General features: G+C 44.6%; 1 protein-coding gene across 1 annotated transcript in view; it reads right to left on the reverse strand.

The window, feature by feature from the left end:
- The window catches only part of NSMCE1 (NSE1 homolog, SMC5-SMC6 complex component), a 30,048-nt gene extending 18,045 nt beyond the window's left edge, over window positions 1-12,003 (reverse strand). The window contains exons 1-2 of the mRNA XM_008152774.3: window positions 11,938-12,003; window positions 7,048-7,193 (exon numbers count right to left, since the gene is read on the reverse strand). Of these exons, the coding sequence (XP_008150996.2) occupies window positions 7,048-7,183 (136 nt within the window). The 5' untranslated portion in view covers window positions 7,184-7,193; window positions 11,938-12,003. The remainder of the gene's footprint in view (window positions 1-7,047; window positions 7,194-11,937) is intronic.
- Between the last annotated feature and the right edge of the window lie 1,877 nt (window positions 12,004-13,880).

Below are 13,880 nucleotides of genomic sequence, written 5' to 3' on the forward strand. Positions count from 1 at the left end.
CATAGGCCCCTGTCCCCACGTGTGCAGGAAACACACCTATCGCCATCCCTCTCACCAGAGCTGTGCTGGTCAGTACTCCAGTGAGCAACAGAGCAGCACCAACTCTTCATCGTGAAGGCACTGAGGCAGGGCAAGTCCCGAAGTCCAAACTGAGGCAACGAAGAAAACTAAACCACTTTCACCTCAACTTTACTGTTGATACTGTTAATGTGCATTTCATTTTTGTCTCATTCTTTGAAAACAGGTGGTCTGTTGAGATGAGTGGCAGCCCCCACTCCCACCCGCCTCGGGGAACCCCCAGTTGCTGATGAAGGCTCTGCAGGGGATGGCCGACCATCCTGAAACCAGAGCAGCTCGCTCTATTCCTGCTGTGTAAGCTTCCTCTTCCTGAGACTTCAGCTGAGCAAAGCTGAGATGACCAAACAGATGCCCAGATTTACATGTTAGATTTTACCTTTCATGCTAATTTTAATGCCGCTTTTCAGTTATGATCACAGATCTAATTCCCCTTGATTAACTGGAAAGGCAAGCAGGCCGACAGTGGTAAGTTTATTAGCTGTTCATCATGTCCAAAGAGGAGAAATGTACAATGAAATGACTGTAGGAGGAAAAAGTATTTGGAGCCAGCTTCTCAATATCACGGAGTCCTCCTTGGAAAGAGAAGGTATTTACAATACAGATACGAGATGGCACACTAACCCAAGATGTCAACAGTATCACTGTGACTCACATGCATGTGTGCAGCCTACTGTGTGCGTGGGTCCTTAAGTACTCACCAAAACAACGAAGCAAGTCTAGTCTCCTAAGTCAGCATGAGATAAAGAAAGCTAGGATGAAGGCGGATAAAGGTTTGACAAAACAGAAACTATCTATCAAACCCCAACGTCCTTCTGATACTGTGCTCACTAATCTATTCTTGGTACAGGTATTTAAATTAACTGTTTTTTTGCCTGAACATCATATTATTTATTCTGCTCAGTGAAATAATGCCAGATCCTAATTTTTTAATCTAAAATTTTAGATATTTTATCTAATTTGTCCTTAGGACAAGAGATAATTTTAAGACCAAGAGTTATAAAACATAATAATAAATTTAAAAAATAAAACCCACTAACAGTTTAAAAATAAAACATAACACAGCATAATTAATTACAAAGGTTGGTGCTAGAGTATATAATAGCTCCTCATAGCAAGTTGGTAACCCATAAAGGATGAGTGAATTTAGGGAAGAAACACCAACAGACGCTAAGACTAGTGGGTAGAAAGTGGGATGCTGTACCCTGCAACTTGACTAAACTCACTCACCATGACTGGTAGCTTTGGGGCGGACTCCATAGACTTTCTGCACAGAAGATCGTGTCTGTGAATAGAGTTCTACTTCTTCCTTTCCAGTCTAGAGGCCTTTATTTGTTTCTTGCCTGAGTGTACTGGTTACAACAGAAATGGTGAAAATGGATGATCTTGTCTCGCTCCTGCTATTGGGGGAAAGTATTAAGTCTTTCACAATTAAGTGATGTTTACAAAGGTCTCCTTTATTGAGCTGAGGAAGTTCCCTAGTTTTCCTACTTTTTTAAGGGTTTTTATCAGAAACCCTTTAGCAGTTGGCTTTTTAAACTCTGTGCAGATAGTTGTTGACTAGTCCCTCCTCTCTCGCTCTAAGCCCAGAGGATCTGTTTATCTTGCTTATGCCCTGTTCCTTAGGGTCTCTTTAGTTTTCTGTAAGAAACATCTGCTGCAACAGGCCAGACAGGCATAAGTAGAGTGTTTTCCTGGTATCTGTAGGCCATTCTAGAAAATTGTTGAACCTGAGGAGGGTGTCATAGAAGTAGGGTGGCCTTGGACTTGTGACTGTAATCTGAAGTGGGGGTAACCTTCTCAGTTGGAGCATCGTCCTGTGCACCAAAAGGTTTCAGGTTCAATCCCCAGTCAGGGCACATACCTATCTTGCAGGTTCAATCCCAGGTTGGAGCATGTACAGGAGGCAACCATCAATGTTTCTCTCTCACATTGATGTTTCTCTCTCTCTCTCTCTCTCTCCTCTCTCTCCCCCTCCCTCCCTTCCTTTCTCTAAAATCAATGAAAAACATATCCTTTGGTGAGGATTTAAAAAAAAATAAAAGGGGGGAAAATGCTCATTGTCTCTCTATCAAAAGATTACTGTCCTTTATTGACTAACTAGAGGCCTGGTGCATGAAAATTCATGCACTGGAGGGGGGGGGTCCTTCAGCCAAGCCTGCCCCCTCTCACAGTCCAGGGGCAGGAGGTGACCCAGCAATCAGGGGAAGGCGACATCCCATCACACCTCTGCTGCTGCCACTGCCGGCAGCACAAGCCTCAGCTGGCCCTGGTTACCTGAGCCCCAGGCGGCCCTGGGTGGCTGGGCAGCCGCCATCTGAGGCTTGCCTGTGCCTCGGGCTTTGGCTGGGCAGCCGCCATCTGAGGCTTGCCTGCGCTTCGGGCCGGCCATGGGAGGCTAGGCAGCCACCATCTGAGACTTGCCTGCGCCTCAGGCCAGCCCTGGGTGGCTGGGGGGTTGAGGGGACTAGGGGACTCTGGAGGCAGGCGCGCGGAGCGGCCGGGCCTGCGTGGGGGCTGGCCCAGCCTTGCAGCCTGCCTGCCACCCCACGGGGCTGAGGAGACTGGGCGCCGCCATCTTGTGGCTATGGGTGCCACATCTTTGAGGGCGTGGCAGTCAATTAGCATATTCCCTCCTTATTGGCTGTGGGCACCACCATCTTTGAGGGCGGGGCAGTCAATTTGCATATTCCCTCCTTATTGGCTGTGGGCGCCGCCATCTTTGAGGGCGGGGCAGTCAATTTGCATATTCCCTCCTTATTGGCTGTGGGCACCGCCATCTTTGCAACAGCGTGAGGGTCAATTAGCATATTCCCTCTTTATTAGATAGGATGCCCAGTGTTTCATATAGTCTGTCCATTTTTAATTATTTCAGACAGAGGATAAACTGGTCCCTGTTACTCTGTCTCAATCCAAAGCAGAAATCCTCAAATCCAAGTCTTCCTTTTTTTTGTTTGTTTTTTTTGTTAATCCTCACCCAAGGATATTTTTTTTTAATATATTTTATTGATTTTTTTAGATAGAGGAAGGAAGAGGGATAGAGAGCTAGAAACATCAATTACCTCAATGAGAGAGAAATATCGATCAGCTGCCTCTTGCACATCTCCTACTGGGGATGTGCCCGCAACCAAGGTACATGCCCCTGACCGGAATTAAACCTGGGACCTTTCAGTCCACAGGCCAACGCTCTATCCACTGAGCCAAACCAGTTAGGGTGATATTATTCCATTGATCTTTTAAAGAGAGTGCAAGAGAGAGGAAAAGACAGAGAGAAACACATTGATTGGTTGCCTCCTGCATGCGCCCTGACCAGGGCCCAGGCCGGAGAGGAGCCTGCAACCAAGGTATGTGCACTTGACCAGAATCGAACCCGGTACCTTTCAGTCTGCAGGCCGCCACTCTATCCACTGAGCCAAACCAGCTAGGGCAAATCCAAGTCTTCATAACCACCACTCCTGAGGCCTCCTGTACCTACCTCCATAAGGAGTGTCTACTGGAATCATCTGATTCTAAATCTGTAGGACACACAAGACCCAAGATGCAGCAAAACTTGATCTCTGTACCAGCAGTCCCTAGCAGAGAGGCCTGGTGCCCGGGAGAGTCTCAGGAAGTTGTGCTGAACGACCACATGCATGTATGCAAGCCCTGGCACAGAATCCAAGGGGCACTAAGAATACAAGTCCCAATGCCATTCAGAAAGACTTTCCACCAGGACATCAGAACAAAGTCTAAATTCTTCACTAGCCGGGAGATTTGGGAAATTTTTTTCCCCTAGTGACAGTAAGAAGAGACCCCAAAATAGGAAGTTCTTTGATAAACTGGACAAAACCCAAGGAAACTGCAATTAGAGTAACTTGCAGTTTCAATTACTCCTTTGTTTTTAATTCTCTTAAAAACTAAATATGTTTCCAGTTGGTGAAAGGGGCCTTTCCTAGGTATCTCTTCAAAAGATAAGAGATTGATAATATTGGTTTTATAAGTATTTACTTAATTTTAGGTCTTTTCTTTCCATCATTCTTTGTTTAAAACCTCTCAAGTAAGAATAATACTGTGAGTGACCTTTTTTTTTTAATGAACAACAAGAGAAAACAAACTATAGTTCTATCCTGATGACCATAACCGTATCTTGATATGCAGAAATGATACATAAAGTGCGAGAATAAATCATTTCCTAGACATATTCTACAGGACTTTTCTATATTAGATCATAACTACTTTAAAGGTCAAATAAAGGCAAAAACACTTTCAATCTTAGTATTAAGGCATCATATGGCTCTTTGCAGTGAGCTATGAAACTGCCCCATCTATAGTGAAGTTCATATCCCAGACATATATAAGATACTAATGGGAGAAGGAATGAATTGTTACGTAGAGACAAGAAAAGCCTGGTATGCCCATCACTGAAGAATATTGAGGGGTATGTTTAAAGCCTTGTTGTGCCTTTTAAAGAGCAAGAGAAGCTAGCTTGACAGGTGTAATATTCCATGAAGGAGGCTCTCACCAAAGACCCCGTCCACCACAGTGCAGGCAATGAGAGCAGATATGTTCTCACCAGGAGAATTCCCAAACACGACACTAATTATGTCACTTCTAGCTTCAAATCCTCCTGGAGGTCTGCACTGTCTACAGAATTAAGAGGGGAGAACAACACTACTATGGTAGGCCTGGCCGGGTGACCCAGTTGGTTGGAGCATCACCCCATTCAATTCCAGGTCAGGGCACATACCTAGGTTGTGGGTTCGATCCCAGGCCGGGGCCTATGCAGGAGGCAACGGATCGATGTTTCTCTCTCACATCAATGTCTCTCTCTCTCTCTCTTCAAAAATCAATAAAATCATATCCTCAGGTGAGGATTAACACACACACATACACACACACCAAAAGAAAAAACCACTACTATGATATACATACTATGGGTTTTTCCAGATCTGTAAACCTACACACCAAAAAACGTATTCTCTTCCCACACCTCATATAGTTTTATCTAGGGTTTCCTGAAGTATGTTATCTGTTTGTCAGTTAAGTTTGGATACACAGGATTAAGTTTGGGTACACAGGTTTCCTTACTGTAGAACCCGCCAAGCCTTTATTTGTGGATGTCTAACAAAGCTTCCAGAATTCCCCACAGAACACCTCCATGGACCAGCGGCTCAATCCGTGCCTCTTCTCTAACATGCCACCCTCTCCACCTTCCTTCTGCATATCATGCATGGACTTGTTTCTGTACTCTCTGCCTTCTGACTGCACACTCCTCCACCCTCCGGGATCTGGCTTCCGCCTCTATCATGCCGCAGACTGCAGTTCTCCAATGTGACCCTGGGCCTCGTGTCCCTTCACCTAGGCACTTGGAGCCTCCCCCATACCTTTCCTCACCCCTCTTGACTTGGCTCACGTCTTTTTTCCACTCTTCTTTTAACAATTAAAAATAGAGAGAGGCCCTGGCTGGTGTGGCTCAATTGGTTGGAGCATCATCCTGTACACCAGAAGGTGGGGGCTTCAATTCCTGGTCAGGGCACATGCCCAGGATGTGAGTTTGATCCCTGATCTGGGCCCGTGGGGGAAACAACTGATCAATGTTTCTCTCTTACATTAATGTGTTTTTTCTCTCTCTCTTCCTTCTTCTCTATCTCAAATAAGTAAAAAAATATATTCTCAGGTAAGAATTAAAAAAAATTTTAATAGAGAAAATACAAAAACATAGCATAAAAATCCTATATTCCCATTCATCAGAAGTGACAACCATTAGACTAAACTAGTAATGCCATGTTTGCCTCAAGTCTTTTTTTTTTACAATAAAACAACAAAACAGGATAAAGATGAAGTCCTTTGATTTCTGTTGACAAGCCTATTCCTCTCTTCCTCTCTCCAAAGGCAAGCATGAGTGTGCTGCATATCTTTCCAGTCCACTTTCATATTTTCACATGCAGATGTATGACTCATGAACAATAAAAATCACTAAGCTTTACACAGAACCTAACACAACGACATCATACAACAAGAATAATTTATGAACTTTCCGCCCTAGCCTGTTTGGCTCAGTGGATAGAGCATCAGTCCCCGGACTGAAGCATCCGGGTCAATTCCAGCCAAGGGCACATACCTCCGTTGCAGGCTCAATCTGTGGCCCTGGTCCAGGTGCGTGCAGGAAGCAACCAATCAATGTGTCTTTCTCATATCGATGTTTCTCTCTGTGTGTCTCTCCCTTACACCCTCTCTACAAATCAATGGGAAAATATCCTCTGGTGAGGATTAACAATAAATAAATAAATATTTAAAAATATAAACTTTCCTTTTCACTCCATAAGACCTACCTATGCTGACATTCGACAAGACCTAATACTGATTTTATCAATCTATCCACATTGATCCCATTGCTTTATTGAAACCTCCAGTTGCTGAAAACTTAGTACGCACCAGCGGTCCTGTCTCTAAGTGCTCCACATGCATTATCTTATTTACCCTCCCAACAACCACTGAGATGTTCCAAATGCCTACAGCCAGCACCAGCAGGAAAGGCACTTTTCCAGGGATGGCCAAGTCCCAGGCTGCGCCCTGAACCACTATGCTAAGCTGCCCTCTGACTACCAATAGCCAACTAAGCGCTTTTCCTGTGCCAGGTGTTTCTTATGTATCATGGCCCTTAGGTCTCTGAACCATAGAATGTCAAATACAATTAATTATCCCCATGTTAGTGGTGAAGAAACTCAGCTCGAGGAGGTGCTGGAGCCCTGCTGTGAACCATGACTCTACTGCTTCAGAGGTCAAGTCTTACCTAACCTGGGCTAAGTGTAAGATTTACTTAAAAAACAAGTCAAAGATGAGATGAGAAAGATGGGCTAAAGGGAGATTGTGAGAGACCTGAATGGCCAGGTCAGGAGTATGGGTTGACTGGTTACCTGGCATTATACCAATGTCACTAGTCCCTGATCACACAGCTCCAGAGCCTTCTGGGCACAGGAAAACGATACTTACAGTCATGGACCTTATAGCAGTGCTTCTGCAAGCGCTTAACCTCCCATTCCTCCAGCACGCCGTGAGTCATCAGCAACTGGAGGAACCGCCGGTGGACATCGGTCATGGTGCCCGTTCTTCTTGAGCTACCCTGCATGGTGACGGAGCTAAAAAAGAAGTAAATGAAATCAACTTATCTTTGAACACACCAAAAGCAATGTTCTAGATTTTGTATGAATTTGCATTATCAAATATAAATTTGTTATGGTTTTAAAAATCCAGGTCAACATGCTGAATAGTACAAAAATGAAAAGGACACAAGTCAGGGGCTAGTCAAATGAGTGCTGGGCAGTGGTGAAAAGCGTGGGCTCGGGAGCCAACCAGAGGCCTGCATTCACAGCCTGCTCCCTCACTTAGCGTGTGAAACTGGGAGACATCACCTTCACGTGCTTCAGTTTCTGATCTGTAAAATCAGAATAATGATAAAAACCTTCTCCACACAATTACCATGAGGATTAAATGAAATAATACACATAGAAGCCTGGTAACAGACTAAGCACTAAATAAGTGTTAGCTATTTTCACTATTAGATGATTCTGGATCTGAAACTTGATTTAGTCACTTACCAGCTCTATGGCCCTGGATAAATTTAGCTGAGGTCCCATATTCTCACTAAAAAATTAGAATAACATTCACTGCTTAGAGAAATGCTAGCAAACATTGAATAAGTGTTAGTTTCCTTCCTTTATCCCAAACCACTAATAAAACTGACATCGTAGGACTGCAGGGTATTTTCTAAATCTCCTGCTCTCTATTAAAACAGTATCTTTCCACGAACCACAAAGATCAGAGCTGATCAAAAAGCCCGCGCCTGCCAGAGGTCCAGTTGTTCACAGGGGGTGAAGAGCGTGGGCTCAGAACTGGACAGATGGCTTTGAGACCAGTTCTTGCTAGGCCTGCCTGAGCTTAAAAACCACGTCATCTGTGTATTAAAAATACACATCCATGGCCTCTTTCCTGGAGGTTCTGACTGCATAAAGGCCTGGGATTCTGAGACTTTTAACATTCATTTCAGGTTATGCCATGATCTGACAAGAAAGTTGCCATTACTTAGGCAAATATAACACAGAAACATATTTAGCTAACACGTTTAATCTCCCTGAGCCTTAGTCTTTTCATCTATAATATGAGGATAATAATAACTATATTTAAGGAATAAGTTTAAATGAGATATGACCACCAAATGTTTGCCAAGGACCTGCACATAGGAGACACACAAAGACTAGTTACTGTTCTTTTCAACAGCATCACCAACTGGACCTCCAAGCTGGAAAGATGATGGCAGTCTCAGGATCAGTTTCTCTGCCTGCCTACTAGCTTTCCTCGAGCCTTTCACCAGCATCTCAACCTCAACAAATCCTACACCGGATTCCTTCTCCTTTCAGCATCTTCAACCCTTTTCCTCCCAAGTGTTCTTTGCAAATCACCTGGTTTATGTGGTACAGTCCAGTCATGCAAACACCACAGACCTGATCCTCGTTGCCCTCAATCTCAGATCCGGCTATCTCTCTCTCTCTCCCTTTCTCCTCTTTATCCCTCCCTTCCTCTCCCTCCACTCTCTCTAAAATCAATGGAAAAAATATTCTCAGGTGAGAAGGAAATTCCTTTGTCTACAAAAACCTACAGCAAACAATACTTAGGGACAAGATGTTGAAAGCAATCACTTTAAAATCCAAATTAGGGCCAAAACTGGTGTGCAGGAGGCAGCTGATCGATGTTTCTCTCTCATCGATGTTTCTAGCTCTCTATCCCTCTCCCTTCCTCTCTGTAAAAAATCAATAAAATATATTTTTTTAAAAAAAATAAATAAAATAAATAAATAAATAAATAAATAAAATCCAAATTAGGCTCTGGCCAGGTAGTTCACTTAGTTGGAGCTTCATCCCACACACCAAAAGGCTGTGGGTTCCATCCCCAGTCGGGGTGTGTGTGGGAGGCAACCGATTGATGTTTCTCTCACAGTGATGTTTCTCTCTCTTTCTCTCCCCTTTCCTCTCTCTCTAAAATCAATAAAAACATATCCTAAGGTGAGGATTTAAAAAATTAAATCCAAATTAATCCAATGCAACTAAATCAACGCAATTCCAGTCAAATTCCCAACAGGCTTTATGTCTGGGTGTGATCTGACAAGATGATTCTAAAATTTCATGGAAAACATAAAGGCAAAACGGCAAAGACATTCTTGGAGAAGATGAAGGAGGAGGACTTGTCCTACCAGGTACCAAGTAATCGTAAAGCTAGAGTAATGAATAAAATGTGATAATGGTGTAGAAATAGACAAATAAGATCAATGAAACAGAATAAAGGACCCCGAAACAGAATTGTAAATATGTATGGGTACTTGACATGTTGGAGAAATGGAATGCCAGATCAAAGCAAACTTTTCAATAAAAGGTGCCAAAACAACTGATTATCCATACGTGGAAAAGAAAAAAAGAACGAGACCCTTACCTCACACTATGTACAAAAATCTATTGCTAAAGATTAAAGCCATAAGAAAGGAAACACTGTGAAACTTTGGTAAAACAACATTGAGAATATCTCCCCCACCACCACCGTCCCTCCCCCACCCAGGCCACATTGCCTAGGAGAATATCATTTTGACCAAAAGTAGGGAAGGATTTCTTTAAAAGATACAAAAAGTACAAATCATAAAGGATTATAATGATATATTCAGCCTTGTTAAAATTAATAACCTCTGTTCACCAAAAACACCCGAGAATGGGAAAGAGAAAGAGAAGACAAGCTACAAACCAGAAGGTATTTAAAACAAATTTAAGCCACAAAATATTTGTATTCAGAACATATAGGGAACGCCTACAAATAAGGGGAAGACAACCATAAGAAAAAAATAAGGAACAAATTTTACAAAGAGGATACACAAATAATAAATACATAAAAAGATGCTCAACCTCAATGTCATCAGACAAATGAATATTAAAACCACCGTGATTAATGTCTTAACCATCACCAGATAGGTAAAAATCCTTAAGAGTGGCTGAAACCAAAATTTTCATCCACCACTGGCAGAGTATAAACTCTTACAACCACATCAGACAACTTGCTATTGCTAGCTCATTTGGGTATCCTTAGAAACCTATTAGATATATACCTTATAGAAACTTTTCCACATTGGCCCCAGGAAATACGTTTGTAAAAGCACCAAGTAATAGCAAAAATCTGGCAAGAGTACAAATGACGATCAACTGAAGAACACCTACATAAAACATGTATAATCATACCATGGAATTCAAAGCAACAAAGACCAAATAGAGCTACTCACATCAACAAGGATGCATCTATATTATATGCAAAAGTCAAGTCACACAAAATATATATTAGGATCCCATTTATAAAAAATTCAAAACCTTGCAAAACCGTGCATTGCATTCATGAGTGATACATCAACAGTAAAAAACTACAGAGAAAAACAAGAAAATTAGTTACAATTCTCAGAGCAGTGGTTACACAGTATTTGGCAAGAGGAGTAAAAGATTCAGTGGGGGTTCTGAAGATATGAAAATGTTCTATTTCTTAAGTTGGTGGTGTTCGTTTAATTTTCATTCTTCAAACTTACATTTTTACAGGTATGTTACATATCTTAATAAAGAAGAAGTTATGTAAATGTGTTAAGTAACAGCCAAAATAAATGTTAAGGAGAAGGAAGTACAGGAAGGTATAGAATGCTCTAATCTGGGGTAAGAGGGAAATGGGGTGAGAGATACAGACAGGCCTGCTTATGTCTAGAAATCAGTGATCTCTCTGAAGACTGACTGGGTAGGGGAGGTTAACCATGGGCATGTACCGCCTATCCAAATAATTCCAAAATAGAAACGTTTGTGGAATAAGCAAATCTCCATCATAACCATCTGTGCCACGTGCTAGACAACAGTGTGAGTGCTTCGCACCCATGGTCTCATTCACTCCTCACCAGAACCTCAGGAGGAAAGCTCCACTGAGTCCATTTTACAGATGAGGAAGCTGAGAGGGCACCAGGTGGCACACACGGTTAGTGATGGAGGCAGGGGGTGCCCATACAAGAGCACAGTTCAACTGTGGCACACCCAGGCCGCGAGAAGGAGGAGCAGACAGTGATATTAGGAGCCCAGTCCCTTATCTGCAATTCTCCGATCTTTTTTCTGAAAAATCTCTTAAGTTGGAAAACTTGATCTGATCTCAGGTGAAGCTACTTATGGTTGTTCCTTATCCCTTAAAGAGTTAGTGCAGAAAGATAGATAGATGACAGATGATAGATAGATAGATAGATAGATAGATAGATAGATAGATAGATAGAGATGTATCTGTGAACATACTAATGTATTGATTCAAACACTGCCCCGGAGCCTGCTGAATGTATGCAGAACATAGATATGCACCATATCACCTCCCGAAACCCGAGAAATGCGGGATTCTGAGCACAGCTAGCCCCAGGGCTTTAAAATAAGGGGCTGTGGGCCTGTACAGAGAAGTTTCATACACAAAACCGAGGGGAGCACCAAGTGCGGCGAGATAACGGAGGGTGCTCGGCGAAGGCCTATTTATGAATTCAGTTCAGATCTATTTTGTATTTTACTTTTTCACCTAATATGATTAAAAGTGTTTTTTTCACCTACTATTACGATTTAAGGCTGTCTGTGTGAGAGGGACGAGTTTCAGGTCTATTTGCTTCTACTGCCCCTCTCTGGGCCTCGGTTTCCCCCTCAGGAAATGGGAAACCCCCGGGTCCCGCACCTAGCGCCCCCTCGGCACAGCGCGGGCCGACCGTGGGCCGGACCCCACCTCCCGCCTTCCCTCGCCTCTCGGGACGGCTCGCCCCCGCCCCCTCGGCCCCCAAGCGCGCCACCGAATTACCCTCCGCGGCCCCGAAGCGCGGGTCACCCAGCCGGCGGCGTTAGCAGAAAAGCGGTTCGGCCCTCCTTCCGGGCGGAGCGAACGCGGATGCGGCGCTCCCATTGGTGGTTACGCATATTAGCCCCGCCCACTGGATTACACACTTCCTGTTCTCCCGCCCGGCCCGTTGCCATGGTGCCGCGGGAGCATCCGTTAGGTAGGGAAGTGCGCGCTTCCCCGCCGCTCTCCGCTCTCCGTGCCGCCGGAGAAAGGGCGTCCGCGTCTGCCCAGCAGTGACAGACCGCGACCCCGGAGGAGGAAGAGCAGGAGGGCAGCGTACCCCACGCCATGGCCGCGATTCCGCGGACACAAGCTACTGCCCTGCCCGGGCCTCAGTTTCCCCCGTGTGTAGAACTGGTCGTGTGAGCTCACGGCCAAGAATGAGGGCTCCGTCGTCAGATATCCTGACTGGAATGCTGCCTCTGCCCTTCGCTACTTGCTGGATCCTGGACAAGTCACTGAGCGGCGCTGAGCCTCTTTCGTCTGTGAATCGGGGTAACAGTCCCTGGGAGACAGCGTGTTTGTGAAGTTGACAAGAGAACACACGTGGCCGCGCCCACTGAAAGTTACCGCTGCCCTGCAGGGAGTGCTGTGAGAGGTCCATGAGGGGTCAACAGCAGGGAGTGGATGACTGGTGTGTCTCCAGGCGCCCCTGGCCCACGTGTGTATTCGGGTCGCAGGTCTGAGCCGGGAGCGCAGCCCGGCGGGAAACGGTGCCAATCATGGAGGAGCACAGAGCGCCAGTACCCACCTCCCTGGCGGGAGCTTCAAATCCTGCTCGGCCAGTTCCCACTCCCGTGGCCTTAGACACCCTCACCGCCTCCCCGGACCTCAGTCTCCTCCTCTGCTGAGCAGGGAAGCGCGCGGAAGGTCGTGGTTCAAGGCTTGAGGTCCGAGCTGGACCACCTGGACTTGAGTCAAGGTTCTGAAACTCCGCGTCTCTGTGACCAGGACAACTACTGAAGCCATCCCTCCAGTTTGCTCATCTATAACGCAGGAGAATGGTTGCACTTTGCTGATGTAATTGTTGTGAAGATTAAATGGGTTAATACGTGCAAACCACTTGGAAGAGTGTCTTGCACATAGTATGCCCTCAATACGTGTGAGCTACCATTACTAATGAAGTACTTTACAAATTGCCTTAGGGGCCGTCAAATAAGAGAACAGCCCTAAGCAGGACCACCCGTGTTTTGTCTGTCCTGCACACTTTTGTACACGTTTGAATTCCTTTTCAATATTTAAAGTTAAGGGATTTCACATAAAACTGATACCTGACAGCTCCTGAAAAATGGGGCAATGTGGCAACAATAGACCACACTTGAGAGCTTCGTAGAAACTCTACCCTTTTGAAATGAAACGTGTGCTTTCCTGGTGTGTAAAGAAATAAAAAGTGAGGATTGTCAATAGAAAACACTTGGAACCCTGACATTTCAGGGTCAAAGAACAAAGAAGGAGGTAGAGAGAGAAGAAAGGGAGTCAAGATTGAGTGGTAACAGAGGCAAAAAGGTAAGAGAAAGTTTTGAGAAGCAGGGTGTGGTCAGGATTGTCAGTGATCTGGAGAAATCAAGAAAGATAGGCCTGCCAGGCTGGTGTGCTCAGTGGTTGAGTGTCGACCCCTGAACCAGGAAGTCACCTGTTCAATTCCTGGTCGGGGCACATGCCCGGGTTGCAGGCTCAATCCCCAGTAGGGGGAGTGCGGGAGGCAGCCTATCGATATTTCTCTCATTGATGTTTCTATTTCTTTATCTCTCTCTAAAATCAATAAAGAAATTTTTTTAAATAATAAATAAAAGGTAGGCTATGCTGATCTAGAAGTTAATGGTCAATAAGAGCCCATAGAGAGGTGAGGAAGCTAATGTCAGCCTCCAAGAGGAGTGCTGATTGCTGTTAGGAAGGATGGTGTT

The sequence above is a fragment of the Eptesicus fuscus genome, chromosome 4 (genome assembly GCF_027574615.1).
Source record: "Eptesicus fuscus isolate TK198812 chromosome 4, DD_ASM_mEF_20220401, whole genome shotgun sequence".
NCBI lineage: Eukaryota > Metazoa > Chordata > Mammalia > Chiroptera > Vespertilionidae > Eptesicus > Eptesicus fuscus.